The 19,159-nt window shown below is 49.2% G+C and overlaps 1 protein-coding gene across 2 annotated transcripts in view; it reads right to left on the bottom strand.

Moving 5' to 3' along the window:
- Positions 1 to 1,904: 1,904 nt before the first annotated feature.
- rad51b (RAD51 paralog B) overlaps positions 1,905 to 19,159 on the bottom strand; it is an 89,487-nt gene continuing 72,232 nt past the window's right edge. The window contains exons 10-11 of one of the 2 annotated variants that reach the window (XR_014553053.1): positions 3,525 to 3,702; positions 1,905 to 3,484 (exon numbers count right to left, since the gene is read on the bottom strand). Coding sequence is in view for 1 of the 2 variants with exons in the window: in XM_083643652.1 (XP_083499778.1) it covers positions 3,578 to 3,702 (125 nt within the window). In the remaining variant the exon portion in view is untranslated. Of the gene's footprint in view, positions 3,703 to 19,159 lie in introns of both variants that reach the window. The other variant, XM_083643652.1, reaches the window with a different exon arrangement.

A 19,159-nucleotide genomic window follows, 5' to 3' on the forward strand; every position in this document is an offset into this window, starting at 1 on the left:
CATTTTATAGACCAAGTAACTAATGGATTAGTCCAGAAAATAACAGATTAATCAATAAAGAAAAGAATCGTTAGTTGCAATCGTTAGTGTGGACGGCGGACGCTCAACAAGCGCTTTGGCGTTTCGTGAACATGTCAGCCTGGCGAATGTAAAATGGACGAGGAGTTGATCCCAGCCTTTGAAAGCTCCCCAGTTCTCGACTACAGTACTTTCATTTGAAAGAATACAGGGACAAACATCTCAAAAATGATGTTTGGAGAACAGTTGCTGGTGCCAATGGTAAACGATTAAGTAACTGCAATTGCAATTAACTGCAATTGAACAATTGTGCGCCGCAAGGAACCCCTCCCTGCCTTATTATAGCAGTGAGATTTGAGCTTTTTGTCCGTTTCTCATCAGTGCTACACAATCCCATGTGCTACTGAGCTATGTTCATTCATTCAAACAGTGTAAGGTTATGAAAGGCAATACTGTAGCAAAGCAGTGATAATGACATAATTACCCTGTTTGAAACACTGCAGACCGCCTCTGGCATCACCCACAATCTGCCAGAACAGAGCGACTCATCGACCAAGCTGCTCCAAGTGTGAATGGAGGATTAGACCTAGGGGGTCAATCTGAACTGATGGGAGGGCAAGGCAGCAGGGAGACTGACCTGTAACTGAAAGATCACAGGTTCAATCCCCCGAAACAGCCAGTGGGGGGGTCCATCAACTGCCACATTGACTCGTTCACTGCTCACTCAGGCTAAGTAGGTCAGTGGATCCGCTCATGTGGACCAGAGCGCTAGCTAAACGGCTAAAAAGGAGGCCACATGGTGATTCTTTTGAAAGGTTTATGATCTCGCATTTTGAAAACGCACAATAGCATCACAGCAGTCACAGCATTTAATGTGCTATATAGTATTAAACCTATTATACTATCATTTCAATGTCATGGTTTTTTTAATGTGTGTGTGTGTGTGTGTGTGTGTGTGTGTGTGTGTGTGTGTGTGTGTGTGTGTGTGTGTGTGTGTGTTACACACATGAAAGGGTCATCTGTCCAGAGATCCTGAAGCGTCATGTAACTGTAGAATCAGTGCAGAATCTAATCTTTCTACCAGGCACATTTACATGATGGAGAAAAAGGTTCTGTGCTGACGGCTGCAGAAAAGCCACTGTGCTGAAAACGTGACTGAATCCGTTTTTCTTGCACTGAATGCTGTGTTGTCACTGTAGCACGTGAGCGCTGTGCGCCCAGCAGGTACTGTGCCACTGTTCGTTATTATTGATATGTTTATGCACTAATGTCAACAACTACATTTACCTTGTGAACGATTCTCTCTGATTTTTGTAGTACCCCCCCTTTCATCCCAAATTGTACTTGGCCAATTCCCTTGCTAGGCTGTCCCGGTCGTTGATCCACACCCTCCGCCGATCTGGGGAGAGTTGTAGACTAGCACATGCTTCCTGCAATACATACTTTTCACCTGACAGCGAGGAGTTTCACCGGCAGGACGTAGCACGTGGGAGGATCTCCCTATTCCCTCTAGTCCACCTCCCCCCATCCCCCCCCCCCCCCGAACAGGCATCCCCGACCGACCAGAGGAGGTGCTAGTGCAGCGACCAGGACACATACCCTTAATCTGGCTTCCCACCCACAGACACGGCCAATTGTGCCTGAATGGAGTATGGACGCCCAACCAAGCTGGAGCCAACACGGGGGCTCGAACCTGCAATACAATAACGTACGGTCAATAAAGTACGATCTATGTGGTGATCTAGAAGGGCTTGTGTTAAGTTTTGCATGAGCTTTCACTTGAGTTACAGACACGGAGGTTACTTTTTTTTTTTTATAGTTTGATGTATTATTTAGTACAAATCATAAACAAAACACTGGAAAAACAAAATACAAACAGCAATTAAGACAAAAAAGTCAGAGAAGCTTACAAAGACCTCTCAACCCAATAACCACGATAACAAAATATTACAAAAATTACATGAGAACTCTACAAAGACAACAAAATGCATAAATAACAAGTAAAATAAATCAAATAAACAAGTGTGTGGTTCCATTTCTAGCTTCGCGCACTCATTTGTAGCACTGTGCACCTCACGCTCCGCAGTTGAGCAATTGTGTGCTGCCTTATTATAGTACACACACACACACTCACGCACACACACGCGCACACGCACACACACACGCGCACACACGCACACACACAAACACGCACACGCACACACCCCCTTGCATGATTTTGAAAATCTAACAGCACTGTTGTGTACAGAAGGTGGGCCTATGAAAGGTCTTGGAGGGCCAGTTTGAGAGCTGACATATTTCAAATCTGAAACTCAGCACAGCCGTCAGCTGGCGGGAGTTTTCCAGCGTTAACTTTGCTCCTGGTGTCCTTGGCTCCTGCAGAGAGAGCCAGACGGGACTGTAACTCTTACTCACCCACGCATGAGCTGATAAGGAGTTAATACAACACTGACCTGTCTGGCAGCCTGCACTCAGCATAGCTCTTTATCATCGGCGCTCTGACTCGTTAACCCGTTAGCAGCAGCAGCACACACCAGCTTCACAGCGTGTGACTTTAAAGGCACAGGAACATGCTGGACATTTTCAATGCCGTTTTGTGAAGTCTGTGCATCTGCAGTGACTCACCAATTTGAACCTAAATTACTTCCAAAGGTAATACAACTATAGGCTTAGACTGATAAAGAGATATTCTTATATAGTGATACTTGTGTACATTCATTCTTCATTTAAAGTTAGTAATGTATCCTAGTGTTTATCTGCCATTGTGGCCAGGTGTGGTGGATTCCAGTGTAATAATGGGGAAATTGGAAACATATTGGTTATCGGCACAAAATATCATGTCCTTCAATACAGAAATAGCACAAGCAGCCTTCCAAATTGCGCCTATGACTGCAGATTAAGTGGGTAATTTAGCTGGTAGCATCATTCAAAGATATGGGCCAAATATGGACACCAAACGGCTCGCTTCAGGTGTGTTCTGCTCTTTATTAACACAATCACTTTTGACGCTGGCGTCAAAATGACCAGGAAGGTGAAATAAGATCTGCCTCTAACAACTCAATGCAGATACATTTGGCTCCAAATTATCCGTCGGTCAATTCTACATAGCCGATGTAGCGGCTTCTATAGTATGTTGTTCAACAGCCAATGCATCCAGTCCTTCAGCTGAAGTTAAAACACGAAAACCACCAACGCTGGAGTTGTGAGGTTTTCATCCCACAGCGACAAAATGGAGGGCGGGGATCCTCGGTTAGGCCAACAGAGATGAGTCATCATCATTATCGTTTACAACAACAAGCGAAATCTTGATCCAGACACGTATCACGACGACACACACGCACACGCACACACACAGACACACACACACACATGCACACACACACACACGCACACACACAGACACACACACAGACACACACACACGCACACACACACACCCCTTCTCTCTCACGCTGTACATTTTGTCCTGCACACACACACACACACACACACACACACACACACACACACACACACACACACACACACACACACACACACACACACACAGCTCCTGCGGTCAGAGGAGGGCTTGGCCAGTGGAGTCCATGGATTTGGTCAGGTTGTAGTTGAATCCTGTGCGCACCCTGATTGGCTGGAGGCCCGGGTCCGTGCCCTCGTACAAGGTCTCCTCATTGTCGTTTCCTAGAGAACACACAGGGAACACAAACAGAATCAAACACACCGCCGCCGCCACTGAGCCGGGTTCCCTCCAGGCCACACAGGAGATGCATTGGGTATCATGTCACAACCCAGGGGTTCCCACACCTTCTTAATCATCAAACCTCAAGGACTTTTCCAGGACTTTCCAGGCCCAATTCCCTCGAGCTCAAGCACACAACATGGCATACAGCAGTTGGAGACACGGATCAAGGTTAATTACGGTTACAACATTAGGGCTGTTTATAATGAGAACTAGCATGCTTTACAGAAGCTCATAGACAACAACTAATATGAGAGAGAGGCTGCGGGAACACTTCTCAACTGTGCTGTGTAAAACATATTTACAAAAAAAAAAAACTTCAATTTGTATACTTGTACAAACTCTATAAATTCAAGCACTTTCAATGACCCGTGTCTATTTATGTCTATTTTGAAAACTTTCAAGGCCTTGATTTCTTTTTCTCAAACGCACAAACTTCCAAGTCTTTCTGTCTGAGTAGATTGATTTCAGTCCACACCCATTTAAAGACAAAATCCACTGGACTTAAAAAGACGAGGCGGAGATGTTTCACCACCCCGCTACCCCAGAGAACATCGCAACTGATGAAGCCTCTCGGGCCGTTTTTTGTGCAGCAGGATGGTTTAGTGATGAGAAGCTGCATCGTAACCAGGAGGTATAATCAGCAACTCTTGTGTCCTGTCAAACTGAATTCCCATCGGCTCACTGATCGCAAGTCACTGAACAAAAATGTCAGCGAACAGCTTAAAAGAGGAATGTAAAATGAAGCTTGTGAACAACTGCCGTGTCAAAGAAACCTTTATTAGACCTCTTAACTGTTAGAGAAACTGAGGTTCCTTCCCTGCAACTAACTGCCTCCATGATTCCTGCTGACGACACCAAACCGACGCGCTCCCACAAGTGAAAAGCTGCTCTGGATAAAAGCGTCGGATCAATGCTTTTAAAACTGTAACTGAAAACGACAACGCGCCGCCGCCGTCAGCCAGAGCCGCTGCTCTGCGTTGGGCAGGCCTGCAGGAAACAGCCTGCCGCTGGTTTGTTTCCATAGATCGCCATATGGGCACGGACCAATGCGGGCTCTTTGTTTGAGGTAAACATTTACAAAAAATGTTGGTCCAAAACAGACTTTTGTCGAAGGAAAATAAGGGCGACGGATTGCTTCCATACCTCCTGACGTCACCAGAGGTATTTTTATATCTTCTATTTGTTTTGCTGTGATCCAGATCCAGTCCTCAAAGGGGGACGAGGAGGCGGAGAGAATGGCTTTCAAAACAAAGGCCGCCTTTTGCAGATCACTTCCAGCCATAATCTGAAAGTGGAAAGACTTGACGGAAAACACAGAGAGACAAGTGGAGGGTTTCATGCTAAAACAATACATATCCCTCTTGGAAAAAAAAGTATCCTGACGTGACGTTCATTGCTCAAATTTTGCAAAGCACAGATGATTGCATGCTTTGAAATGTAAAATTTTCTACACGCAAAGGCCGTCTCATGTTGGAATTAATTCTTTATGAGCACCAACGAAAATATGTTTGTACATTTTGTACCATTAAGCACGAAGAGTAAGAAATGTTTAGTACTGTTTGTGGGACGGTCTGATGAGTTGGAACATGGTAAAAAAAAAGAAAACTATATGAGTTACATGCACAAAGACTAAGAGGAGGAGATGACTGCAAAAAAACCCGTCAGGACTCAAACACTGGGGCCTGATTCACACGGCCCACATCTGAGTTTTGATAACAATACGACTTAATCTGTAAGATCATCTCTCTCCATAACTGGGTAAAAATCACAGCGGATTGTCTCGAGAACAAAAGCGTTTTGGGTGAAGTCTATCTGAAAAGGAAGAAGGACAATAAACATCCCAGAAGATTTTACAGTCCCGGGGCCGAGGCTCGGTCGCCACCTGTTAACCACCATGTCCCCAGACAGCTGTGTCACACTGCAGGGTTTAGGATTAAGCTTTAATCAAGGTGTTATGCTGACAGGGCTGTGGAGGGGGAAATACTGTCATTTTGCCCCATTTAATATTTAATAAAGAGCCAATTAAGCAGTGTTTTATAGCATAGTATTATCTGGCCTCTCGACAGGAAAAGTTCCATTACGAAATGTGACCTCATTGTAATAAGAAAATACCTATTCCTCGGACATCACACCCTACTGAAATTGCTAAAGTGCAAGGCTGATCTGGTCAGATAACCACGAATCATTTGGAGGTCCTCTTCTATTCTAAATATCTCATGGATAGTGAGTGAAGAGTGAGAATAGTGGCTGTTACATTTGGGGACATACTGTCCCAGCCACTGGTGGACAAAAAAGTAACTTTCCTGCCCTGGCGAGATTTGACACTTCCCCTGGGATTTTTTTCTTCTTCTTTCTAGTACTTAGTCCACGGTCAACTTTTCCCAACTGCCCCATTGTTAAGTAAATATACACTAGCAGTCAACAGTTTGGACACAGCCCATTTGTCTTTATTTGTACTATTTTCCACATTTTAGACTAACAGACATCAAGACTATGAACTGACACAAATGGAATCATGCAGTGACCAAAAAGTGTTCAACAAATCACAACTGTCTTATATTTTAGATTCTTTAAAGTAGTCGCCCTTTGAGAAATTCATCAACTTCACTATTTATATTTGTCTATGAAACTCCTTTCACGCATTTAGGCAGACGCCTTTAGATAAAAACGGCTTTAAGATGACGAAAAACAGCACACTGTGCCCAAACTTTTGACTGGTTGTGTATAACCGGGTAGAGAAGTTGTCCCTCGCCAAGCAGAGGTAATTCCCTTAAAGGGATAGTTCACTAAAATTTAATCGCTAGTGCACACACAGTCAATTTCAGTGAGCTTCAGTCAGCTTGTACATACAGGAGCGTGACCCCATTGACCTTGCATTCATGCTTTCCAGAGCTACTATGAGGAACAGCATGGATGGTGCTGAGAAAGAACCAGTCAACACTTCCCTGTTCCAGACTTGCTTTCCTCAGTTCTAATGGATGAAATGTTAACTTGGCCAGTCCCTACGGGGAACGGAGGAAGGCCTGAGGAAGTGGCCGTTCGGGCCGGTGATAAGGGGAAGACCGAGTCTGAAGTCGCAGGCTTCCGGAGACGCTTATTTACTCCGTGCACAGCAGCAGTTTCCATGACATCATCGCCACAAGCCCCCGACTTAAGCCACGAGTCCCCGACCCCGTGACTCCTGACCTAGAATACTCCGTCGTACAGTACGCCCCCCCGCTCTCCCTCCACCTCTGAGCTTCGACCCCTGGGCCCTCTGGTCTGCAAATACACACAGCCAGTCTAAAACAAGCAAACAATAAACTGAGGATCCCAGCCCGCGCTCCCCCCCCCCGCATGTTTCAAGCCTCCGTCTTTCACCCCTCCGTCTCAAAACAAAGAGTCACGCCGAACCCAAACAGCGGGAAGGACTGTGTGGACAGGAAGTGAAGGACTGTGTGGACAGGAAGTGGCCTACTCTCCAGCAGCGGGGGCTCGACCTGCATGTGAAATTAATGTTCCGTTTCACTGCCTCTCTGCCTCGCTCAGAGCAGCTATTACAGCCGCACAGCCAGACACATACCGTCGTGGCTCCCAAATCAAACACACCAGTGTACTGTACTGTACTGTACTGTACTGTACAGACTAGCCCGGGGCAGTGTTGTACTGTACTGTACTGTACTGTACAGACTAGCCCCGGGCAGTGTGGGAGTCAAGTCACTGTATCTCGAGTCCGAGTTGAGTCTCGAGTCCCAAGTGTTTGAGTGCGAGTCCAAGACCGAAGTCACCAAAGAAGAGTCTGAGTCGAGTCCCCATTACCTGTAACCTGAGTCTGAGTCCGGAATCACTGGACGTGAGAGTGAATCTGACTATCAATATCTTATGCCAAATTATTAGGGCCTACAAAAAAATTGGTCCGAGTCCTCTTCTCCAACTCCTGAGTCTGAATGCATGAACGTTCTAGTCCAAGTCCAAGTCGAGTCACGACTCACGAGTACTACAACACTCACAAGTCGAGTGAAAAGAAGAGTTATGGGGGGGTTGGCTCATGAGGGACAACACAGTTATTTCCTCAGGTTCATAAGAAGCAGCAGTGAGCCCAAATGATTTCCCAGCCCTCAAAATGAAATGAGGAGCTTGACTCATTGGACCAATACGATATTTAAAACATGATCAACATCGGTCGATACGATAGCCGATATATTGTGCATCCCTAATGTATGTGTACGTCAGTATGCATGTCTGCAGCTTTATGTGTGTGTGTGTGTGTGTGTGTGTGTGTGCCTGCGTGTGTGTGTCTGCGTGCGTGTGTCTGCGTGTGTGTGTGTGTCTGCGTGCATGTGTGTGTGTGTGTGTGTGTGTGCGCGCGTGCGTGTGTGAGGGGAGAGAGATGAGAGATGAGTGATAGGGCAGAGTCAGTCAGTAAGATCCTGGAGGAGAAACAGGAGCCTGGGTCTTGTATGGAGCCCCCCGGCCTCTCAGAGGAGAAACAGGAGCCTGGGTCTTGTATGGAGCCCCCCGGCCTCTCAGAGGAGAAACAGGAGCCTGGGTCTTGTATGGAGCCCCCCGGCCTCTCAGAGGAGAAACAGGAGCCTGGGTCTTGTATGGAGCCCCCCGGCCTCTCAGAGGAGAAACAGGAGCCTGGGTCTTGTATGGAGCCCCCCGGCCTCTCAGAGGAGAAACAGGAGCCTGGGTCTTGTATGGAGCCCCCCGGCCTCTCAGAGGAGAAACAGGAGCCTGGGTCTTGTATGGAGCCCCCCGGCCTCTCAGAGGAGAAACAGGAGCCTGGGTCTTGTATGGAGCCCCCCGGCCTCTCAGAGGAGAAACAGGAGCCTGGGTCTTGTATGGAGCCCCCCGGCCTCTCAGAGGAGAAACAGGAGCCTGGGTCTTGTATGGAGCCCCCCGGCCCCCCGGCCTCTCAGACGGAGACAGCAGGGATGAGATAACGGTCGTCTCCAAATGAGCACCTTGCTGAAACCTGCCAGCAGATGAAGTAACACCGGGGGCCCTCCTCCTCCTCCTCCTGCTGGACTGGGGCCAAACCAACAGACCCTTTTTTCCCTTTTTTTGCAGCAGCAGCAGTTCATTCCAGCGTAATTGAGAATTTGTTTCTTCACACTTCCCTCTGAGGCAGCGTCTCTGACGAGGACAGACACGTTGGTCGTTGCACGAGTCGAACCCTCTGCCCTGTGGTGCTGCTCGGTATCGCCGACTGATATCGCACAAAGTTTTACATTTTCTGCTCCAAACAGCCGGTGTCTGACACACAGCAAGTGATGCATTTCCGGTTTGTTTGTTATAAACACAAGAAGAAGAACAGAGTACTCAGCATGAGCAGTGATGGCCACCATGGCTGAACAGACAGAGAAGCTCAAACGGAATTGTCCTAAAATACAAGCTCCACCCACACCGTTTGATTGACAGGTGATCTGTGCAGTGCAGAAACACCACAGTGAGGCCAAAGACTATAGAAGGCAAGAGTTGAAACTCGGGTGCTTTTTTGACAACAGCACTGCTTCCATTCATTTTGGACTGCAAATGCCTCCTTTAAACTCCTCCAAACTTACTTCTCTTTCGAGAAGACTAATGTGTAATCTGTAATGTATTTGTATTTCTGATCCGAAATAAACTAAACTAAACTAAACTAAACTAAACTAAACTAAACTAAAGAACACAGGCCATTAGAGAGGTACTTTTGTACGGCACTTTCTAGGATGTTTTACTGGCATCATTACGGTAGTCTCCTTCAGGCCAAAATGGCGGAGTTGTAGCTCTACTGCTGCACACTGATGTTGCAATGGAACCACCTCTTAGCTTTCAGTTCTTGGCAGTTTAAGTTCTTTTCTTGAGGCTGAGGGACAAAGATGTCACCAAGATTAAAAAATGTGAATCTCACAGATCAGCAGTTCATTTCTTTTAGAGCACATCATTCTTGTGGAGTTAGGAATGTATTTCTTTGTAGATGATTCAGATTCAGGGTCTGGGCTTCCCTTTGGAAAGGATGTCATTATGGACCCAAGCGGGGTCCAAAGAAGACCCTTGATTTTTGGCACGTTGCCCTTTATCTGATCGTTTCCAGTAGAGAGGGACAGGAACGATTGGAAGAAATGTGACATCTGACATCTGAAATGTGACAAAGCTCCCATCAATCGGGTCGATCGATACGCACGATGTCGTAGATACACGTAGATACACGGTATGAACAAGGGATGCGCGATGTATCAGCGATCATATCGGTATCGACTGTAACTTTGTCATTTTTCCGGTATCGGTCCGATCGGCAAAATAACACCAATCTTAATATCGGTTATCGGACGAAATGTTCATATTGAGAGGAAACAATGCGGTAAATGAAATCGGTTATCGGCCAACATTTCCATATCGCTGCATGCCTAGTATGAACCTTAGTTACATCTCAGCCACACACTTTATATTTCTTCGCTCCCCTTTTTCTCTTCTTCTTCAGCCTTTTGATTATTTGTGTGTGTGTGTAAATAAACTAACGCTAAAGGGAATGAAGAGCTGGGGTCCTACAGGGTCATCCTAAAGGCTTCCTGGGAACAGTTTGGGAGTGAGAGAGAGCATGGGGAGTCGGGCGAGGGCGACGGGGTGAGAGAGCGCCTCACAACGCAACACCCACTACTGCACTCAGACCCGTTTGAAGTCGTACATAATCGCCCTAATTAGCCCCCTTCTCTCGCAGGCCCCGGCCCAACGCAAACCTCACCAATAATCAAATCAAACTGGCAAATTACAGAGGAGCCCCATTACCGCTCCTCCTCCTCCTCCTCCTCCTCCTCCTCCTCCTCCTCCTCCGCACGCACTTCAGCCTCTCAGCACTCTGGTCATGGGAGCCGGTGCCGCGGCCGGCTGCGTGCGCGGCTAGGCTAGCTAAAGGCTTCCAGATTCTGCTGCTGATCGCTAATAATGACTCAGTGTGTGTCAGCGGGTGTGTGTGAGAGTTTGTGTGTGTGTGTGTGTGTGTGAGAGTTTGTGTGTGTGTGAGAGTGTGTATCCCCCCTAACCCTACCCCCATACCCACCCTCCCTCCCTTCACCCCGTTCCCTTCCTTGCTCTGCTGGAAACACTGAGTCAACCGAGGGCTTTTGTTTCATGTTTATCTGCAGGCCTCTGACAGGAGGATTGGGACAGCGCTGGGCATGGAGGAAGCCATGACTCTCTACCCCCACTGTCTGTCATTACGAGTGAACCGCAAAAAGACTCCAGATAAGAGGGTGCTGCTGATAAGCCCATGAAATGTAAAGCTAAAACATGCAACTTTTAAACCTCTCCGTTGGTCCCCCCCCCCCCACACTCAATCACATTCATGTTTTCCATATGTTCCTCCTCTCCTCGCTCAAATATTTATATATTTTCTTTAAAGGCCCAACATGTAGGAATCTGCTGAACAGCCGCAACAACAGCCTCTGCTGCCATAAGGAGTAATCACAGGGCGCTAATGGGCCGTTCCATCTGTAATGGGAACTAGGGATTTCGTGGTTCAAAGGTCAGGAACGACTCCTGTGACGTCACCTGCCCTCGGATTTTCTCCGCCGATCTCGGTGGAGCCTCACCGACCTCAAAATACAAGATGGCAGGTCTGCGCTCCAACAGTAGTGGAAGTTGTAGTATATACTGTTTATTAGCATGTCTGTCTTATTTGTGTCTCATTAGATCAGTCATACACACAGTACTGTCGAACTTCTATCTGTGGACATGTTGCTACAGTACAGTGTTATATGCTCAAAATACAGTGAAATGTGTTGTTTAGCAACTCGTATTGCTAACAATGGCTAGCCTGGCTAGAGCTAACCTTTATGCAGTGTTTATAACTGATTCGCTGGGGGGGGATATCTCCAAATGCTGTTGTGTCGACAATAGCACCGCTAATCAATCTAGCTGACTCGGAGCGATACACTCAGAGCGAACACATCTCACTTCCTATAGGTTCTTCACAATAAAAGTGTCCTCTTAGTTTGTCAGAGGGAACCTTTTAATATGGAGGAGCAGCATCAGATGGAGTTACATCCAGGTAAGGTCGAGGCTTCGTCCCGAATACTGCATAGGTGACCAGGGCGCAGAGTGAGAATGATAGAGCTGCATTTATCCCTATTAGAACTCAGTGTACCATCAAAATAATGAAGGTGCTGTTATAATAAGGTCAAATAGTTACTGTACCTATTCGGGCTTTAAGTAAAAAAAAAACACTTCTTAGGTTTGACTTCTTTTCCCAGCACTTCTCTCTTCCCTGATCATTCTAGGGAAACCGCATTGATGCTCTAAGCCTTGTACCTTCTCCTTACTATGACATAGGAAGTGAAGCTACTTCCACAGCTGTATTCAATGTGCGTTGCCATGGTGCCAGCTAAACGCCTCAAACGTCAATATAACGTGCTCTGCTTGTAGGCGAACGTGTGGCGTGTGCTGCGATGGTTGGCTCGCTCGGCCTCATCTCGTCTAAATTGCAGCCTCGGCTGATTGAGCCAAAATGACACTGCGCTGATTCACGGGCGCTTCATTTCCTCTGGCCCAAACACTGTGCCTAAATATGGAGAGGACCAAACGCCATGTTGTGTCATTCCTTATATAAGCGGGCCGTCGAGGAGATCACCAATATGGTTTTGTTTGACAGTGCGCTGATTAGTGAGTTTGGCCAAGAGACGTTTGGCTTTGGAACTGACACACATTCAGAGCCTCCGTCACCACTGCGCCTCTGAGGACATGAGAGACGACTGGACGACCCAGAGCGAGAGGCTGCTGTCAAACAAAAAGATATGTTTTTTTTCTTTGCACACTTTTTGTCTGACTTTTGCACCTCCTATAACTAAATGTCGGTGCTTTTTTGCCTCGGTGAATCGCCTTTGGATTTGTTCTTGGCTTCTTTTCTTATGTGAGACAAACAACCTGAATCATAGTTTTCCTTGGAATGCAAATTGGTTCTCTTCTCCCAGAAAATACATTATTACAGAAATAAGTAGAAGAATGCATATTTACTCACCGACATTCTCACATTTTTGACATTCTACAGTGGGGTTTTGACAAGTCAGGGAGTCGATGAATAAAAGACCATGTGGGCCAAAGCTCTCAATTCAAATATGAACAGACACACGCACAAAAAAACACAGACACCAAAATGGTACTGTAAGGTGTTTTTTCCCCGCGCGACCGCAGCACATTGCCTAACGTAAACTCTAGCCTTGACCGTGAGCGGGTGGGCAGAGACGTGCTCCATACTGTAACCCGGGGCTTTCGGCTGGCTCCTGGCGCGGCTCCAGGTGTGACTCATGTTTTCACGGAGTAGGTGGCACATTTATTTTTCTTTTAACTGCTTGGGTTATTAGTGTGTACATGCATGTGATGCCCTTGGCAGTCGGTGCATGAGCGCTACGTGCCGCGGCTCGCAGGGATGGTGGAGGTGGAGAGAGAGAGAGGGGGGGGGGGGTGGAGAGAGAGAGAAAGGGGGGGGGGGGTGGAGAGAGAGAGAGAGGGGGGGTGGGGGTGGTGGGCTGCAGCTGGGATAGCGTGAGTCACGGAGGCCTGGATTGAAAAAAGAAAGGATCAGGATTTCACCTCCACGTGTTTTCACACACCCGCTGTCACTCCGGTATTATATACTCCTCACAGATGTGTGTGTGTGTGTGTGTGTGTGTGTGTGTGTGTGTGTGTGTGTGTGTGTGTGTGTGTGTGTGTGTGTGTGTGTGTGTGTGCGTGTGTGTGTGTGTGCATGCACACAGAAAGGAAGGAGGAGCGCTCCTTTCGCTTACTGGTGTATTTTACTTTTACAACTTTCTGTGTTTATCATGGATGCAGACCTCAGTTTCTTTTCCTTTTCACGTCTCACACACACACACACACACACACACACACACACACACTGTTGTAAGTGGATGTGTGGTGGGAATACTGAGCAGCAGCTGGAGCGAGACAGACAGGGGGAGAGAAGCAGCTAGCTTAGCTGTGTGCGATGGAGGAAAAACACTCCTTCACACTAGAGAAGCAGCTAGCTTAGCTGTGTGCGATGGAGGAAAAACACTCCTTCAGACTAGAGAAGCAGCTAGCTTAGCTGTGTGCGATGGAGGAAAAACACTCCTTCAGACTAGAGAAGCAGCTAGCTTAGCTGTGTGCTGGGAGGAAAAACACTCCTTCAGACTAGAGAAGCAGCTAGCTTAGCTGTGTGCTGGGAGGAAAAACACTCCTTCACACTAGAGAAGCAGCTAGCTTAGCTGTGTGCGATGGAGGAAAAACACTCCTTCACACTAGAGAAGCAGCTAGCTTAGCTGTGTGCGATGGAGGAAAAACACTCCTTCAGACTAGAGAAGCAGCTAGCTTAGCTGTGTGCGATGGAGGAAAAACACTCCTTCAGACTAGAGAAGCAGCTAGCTTAGCTGTGTGCGATGGAGGAAAAACACTCCTTCAGACTAGAGAAGCAGCTAGCTTAGCTGTGTGCGATGGAGGAAAAACACTCCTTCACACTAGAGAAGCAGCTAGCTTAGCTGTGTGCTGGGAGGAAAAACACTCCTTCAGACTAGAGAAGCAGCTAGCTTAGCTGTGTGCGATGGAGGAAAAACACTCCTTCACACTAGATAAGCAGCTAGCTTAGCTGTGTGCGATGGAGGAAAAACACTCCTTCACACTAGAGAAGCAGCTAGCTTAGCTGTGTGCTGGGAGGAAAAACACTCCTTCAGACTAGAGAAGCAGCTAGCTTAGCTGTGTGCGATGGAGGAAAAACACTCCTTCACACTAGAGAAGCAGCTAGCTTAGCTGTGTGCGATGGAGGAAAAACACTCCTTCACACTAGTGAAGCAGCTAGCTTAGCTGTGTGCGATGGAGGAAAAACACTCCTTCACACTAGAGAAGTAGCTAGCTTAGCTGTGTGCGATGGAGGAAAAACACTCCTTCACACTAGAGAAGCAGCTAGCTTAGCTGTGTGCGATGGAGGAAAAACACTCCTTCACACTAGAGAAGCAGCTAGCTTAGCTGTGTGCGATGGAGGAAAAACACTCCTTCACACTAGAGAAGCAGCTAGCTTAGCTGTGTGCGATGGAGGAAAACACTCCTTCAGACTAGAGAAGCAGCTAGCTTAGCTGTGTGCGATGGAGGAAAAACACTCCTTCAGACTAGAGAAGCAGCTAGCTTAGCTGTGTGCGATGGAGGAAAAACACTCCTTCACACTAGAGAAGTAGCTAGCCTAGCTGTGTGCGATGGAGGAAAAACACTCCTTCACACTAGAGAAGCAGCTAGCTTAGCTGTGTGCTATGGAGGAAAAACACTCCTTCACACTAGAGAAGCAGCTAGCTTAGCTGTGTGCGATGGAGGAAAAACACTCCTTAACACTAGAGAAGCAGCTAGCTTAGCTGTGTGCTATGGAGGAAAAACACTCCTTCACACTAGAGAAGTAGCTAGCTTAGCTGTGTGCGATGGAGGAAAAACACTCCTTCACACTAGAGAAGCAGCTAGCCTAGCTGTGTGCAATGGAGGAAAAACACTCCTTCACACTAGTGAACTCTCACACCACAGTAACAGTCAATGAGCAGCATGTGAGAGGTCACACAGCCCAGCTATAAAACCTCCCCGTAAGCAGACGTAATCACGCAGCCACACACACACACACACACACACACACACACACACACACACACACACACACACACACACACACACACACACACACACACACACACACACACACACACACACACACAGGCTACAGTAAACTATGCTGTAAAGGGTTTTTGTCTCTGCTAATCTCAGGAAACGCTGCTTGGTTTCAGTCTAGACACACATTATGACTAGACAGTCCTCTTCACTACTACACTCTACACTGCCAACAATCTACTCATTAACAAGTCAGTTTGGCTATTATTGAGTCCTAAAGTCATGCTTGTCCTAAAACTAGAAGGGCACTCGGAGCAGACCTCCGCCAAGTCCAATAGTCCAGTCCGACTCTGCTATGATGTGAGTCGGATCGGATCCACTCCAAAATGTAATGGGTTCTTCCTTGGCCCATGCTACACCCTTCCACCAAGTTTCATGAAAATCGGCCCAGTAGTTTTTTTTCCTTCCATAGTCCTGCTAACAGACAAAAAGACAGACAAAGACAGACAGACAGACAAAGACAGGCAGACAGACAGGCAGACAGACAGACAGAGAGACAGACAGACAGACAGGCAGACAGACAGACAAAGACAGACAGACAGACAGACAGACAGACAGAGAGACAGACGGAGAGACAAACAAACATAACACACAAGAAAACATAACCTCCTAGGCAGAGTGAAAAACATCTACCAAAGGGGTTAGATCATTCCACTACTGTAGTTTCCAATACAAATGAAATAGTTTCAAGAGTTTTGTAGACCCAAGGGACGTTTTCTTGATAGCAGTGATCGGCCCTTTTCTGACTTGTTTCCACACACTGACTCTCATTTATTTGTAGAAGGTTCCTGGAAGTGGAAGTGAAACTACATTGGATCCAAGTGGAGTTATCTCACCTCACTGGCAGCATTGTTCTCATGTTCTAAGACCAATACGATTAGAAAGGCTGAATAGAGAACCGCAGGAATGAATGAGTCCGGAAAACATGGAGGCTAGCTAGCACTTCCGGTTCGTACGTGTACAACTGAATGGCATTTTTGTATGGAGACTTCAGTGAAATAAGGTCTGTGACTGTGGTTAACAAAGGTTTAAGAAACAGTTAAGTTTGTGTTCAGCAAGAAAACCGCATTTATGCTTCAAAAGTGAAAGTGGTTCTCATTTGTGAAGATTATCTTTGCCGTTTCATAAACTTTTATTAACCACAGACCTTATTTCATGCATTTAACCGAAATTGCCATCCAAAAATCCCATTGACTTTTCCCGCTATGAACCAGCAGCGCAGAGACTTCTGGGTAAGCCTACAAAAATACACCATGGCTGCGGGACTCGATATGAGACTACATGACTTCTATTGTTCTTCTTTTTTCATTTCTTTCGCATTTTTATCCCATTTTCTCCCCAATTGTACTTGGCCAAGTGCCCCTGCTGTTGCAGTCGTCGCTCCACCCCCTCTGCCGATCTGGGGAGAGTGGTAGACTCGCACGTTTCCTCTGATACATGTGCAGTCGCCAGCCGCTTCTTTTCACCTGAGAGGTGAGGAGTTTCACCAGCAGGATGTAGCGCATGGGAGCATCACGCTATTCCCCCAGTTCTCCTCCCCCCCCCGAACAGGGCCCCCGGCCGACCAAAGGAGGCGCTAGTGCAGTGACCAGGACTCATAGCCCGCCGGCTTCCCACCCGCAGACACGGCCAAATATGTCTGTGTCTGAGCAAGCCGGAAGTACCGCTACTGGGAAGTGAACCCAGGTCTGCGCAATGGTAGGTAGGTAGAGTGAGCCTACACGACTTGTTAAGATGGATTTTGTTTTTGCAGTGTAGTCCCTTTTCTCTCCACATGTTGGTTCAATTGCAGTTTATGATCCTGTAGTCTCTCCTTTCAGACTGGCTCTTATCTCTTTCCCATGCACGTCTCTCTATCTCTGCTTCCTCTACTGTTGCGCTTACTGTACGTTTCTCCAGATTCCTCAAAGGTTACGGGGGGGGGGGGGTCCGGCGGGGGGGGGGGGGGTCCGAGACGATGTGATGGCTTTCGTCTCATTTCCTGTCGCCGTTATTTGCTTTTTCTAGCCCAGATGAAACTCTGGTCCGCGGGACGCAGGCGGCCTCCGACATTTTTTCCAACGCCTCCAGGAAATGAAAAGAAAGGCCTCGGAAATGTGATCTTTTTGAGAAGTGCGAGGAGAAATGGAGCGGCGAGAGGGACGGCAGGCGCAGAGAGAGAGCACAGGAGAGGAGGGGAGGGGGGGGGGGGCGAGAGGGACGGCAGACGCAGAGAGAGCACAGGAGAGGAGGGGGGGGGGGCGAGAGGGACGGCAGGCGCTGAGAGAGAGCACAGGAGAGGAGGGGGGGGGGGGGCGAGAGGGACGGCAGGCGCTGAGAGAGAGCACAGGAGAGGAGGGGGGGGGGGGTCGAGAGGGACGGCAGACGCAGAGAGAGCACAGGAGAGGAGGGGGGGGGGCGAGAGGGACGGCAGGCGCTGAGAGAGAGCACAGGAGAGGAGGGGGGGGGGGGGGCGAGAGGGACGGCAGACGCAGAGAGAGCACAGGAGAGGAGGGGGGGGGGGGGCGAGAGGGACGGCAGGCGCTGAGAGAGAGCACAGGAGAGGAGGGGGGGGGGGGTCGAGAGGGACGGCAGACGCAGAGAGAGCACAGGAGAGGAGGGGGGGGGGGCGAGAGGGACGGCAGGCGCTGAGAGAGAGCACAGGAGAGGAGGGGGGGGGGGGGGCGAGAGGGACGGCAGACGCAGAGAGAGCACAGGAGAGGAGGGGGGGGGGCGAGAGGGACGGCAGGCGCTGAGAGAGAGCACAGGAGAGGAGGGGGGGGGGCGAGAGGGACGGCAGGCGCTGAGAGAGAGCACAGGAGAGGAGGGGGGGGGGGTCGAGAGGGACGGCAGGCGCAGAGAGAGAGCACAGGAGAGGAGGGGGGGGGGGGCGAGAGGGATGGCAGGCGCTGAGAGAGAGCACAGGAGAGGAGGGGGGGGGGGGGCGAGAGGGACGGCAGGCGCAGAGAGAGAGCACAGGAGAGGAGGGGGGGGGGGGCGAGAGGGACGGCAGGCGCAGAGAGAGAGCACAGGAGAGGAGGGGGGGGGGGGCGAGAGGGACGGCAGGCGCAGAGAGAGAGCACAGGAGAGGAGGGGGGGGGGGCGAGAGGGACGGCAGGCGCAGAGAGAGAGCACAGGAGAGGAGGGGGGGGGGGGCGTGGGACGGCAGGCGCAGAGAGATCAAAGGAGAGGAGGGGGGGGGGGGGCGAGGGACGGCAGGCGCAGAGAGAGCACAGGAGAGGAGGGGGGGGGGGGAGGGACGGCAGGCGCAGAGAGAGCACAGGAGAGGAGGGGGGGGGGGGAGAGGAGACGGCAGACGCAGAGAGAGAGCACAGGAGAGGAGGGGGGGGGGGCGAGAGGGGACGGCAGGCGCAGAGAGAGCACAGGAGAGGAGGGGGGGGGGGGCGAGAGGGACGGCAGGCGCAGAGAGAGCACAGGAGAGGAGGGGGGGGGGCGAGAGGGACGGCAGGCGCAGAGAGAGCACAGGAGAGGAGGGGAGGGGAGGGGGGGGCGAGAGGGACGGCAGGCGCAGAGAGAGCACAGGAGAGGAGGGGGGGGGGGGCGAGAGGGACGGCAGGCGCAGAGAGAGCACAGGAGAGGAGAGGAGGGGAGGGCGAGAGGGACGGCAGACGCAGAGAGAGCACAGGAGAGGAGAGGAGGGGAGGGGAGGGGGGGGAAATGTTACGAGCGTGGAAGTCAAAACGTCGAGGGGCAGGATTGAGAGAGGAGGAAAAGGAATAAAGAGGAGGGAAAGAAAGAGAGAGAGAAGAGAAAGAGAAAGAG

Source organism: Poromitra crassiceps (assembly GCF_964638095.1).
Source record: "Poromitra crassiceps genome assembly, chromosome: 9".
Lineage (NCBI taxonomy): Eukaryota > Metazoa > Chordata > Actinopteri > Beryciformes > Melamphaidae > Poromitra > Poromitra crassiceps.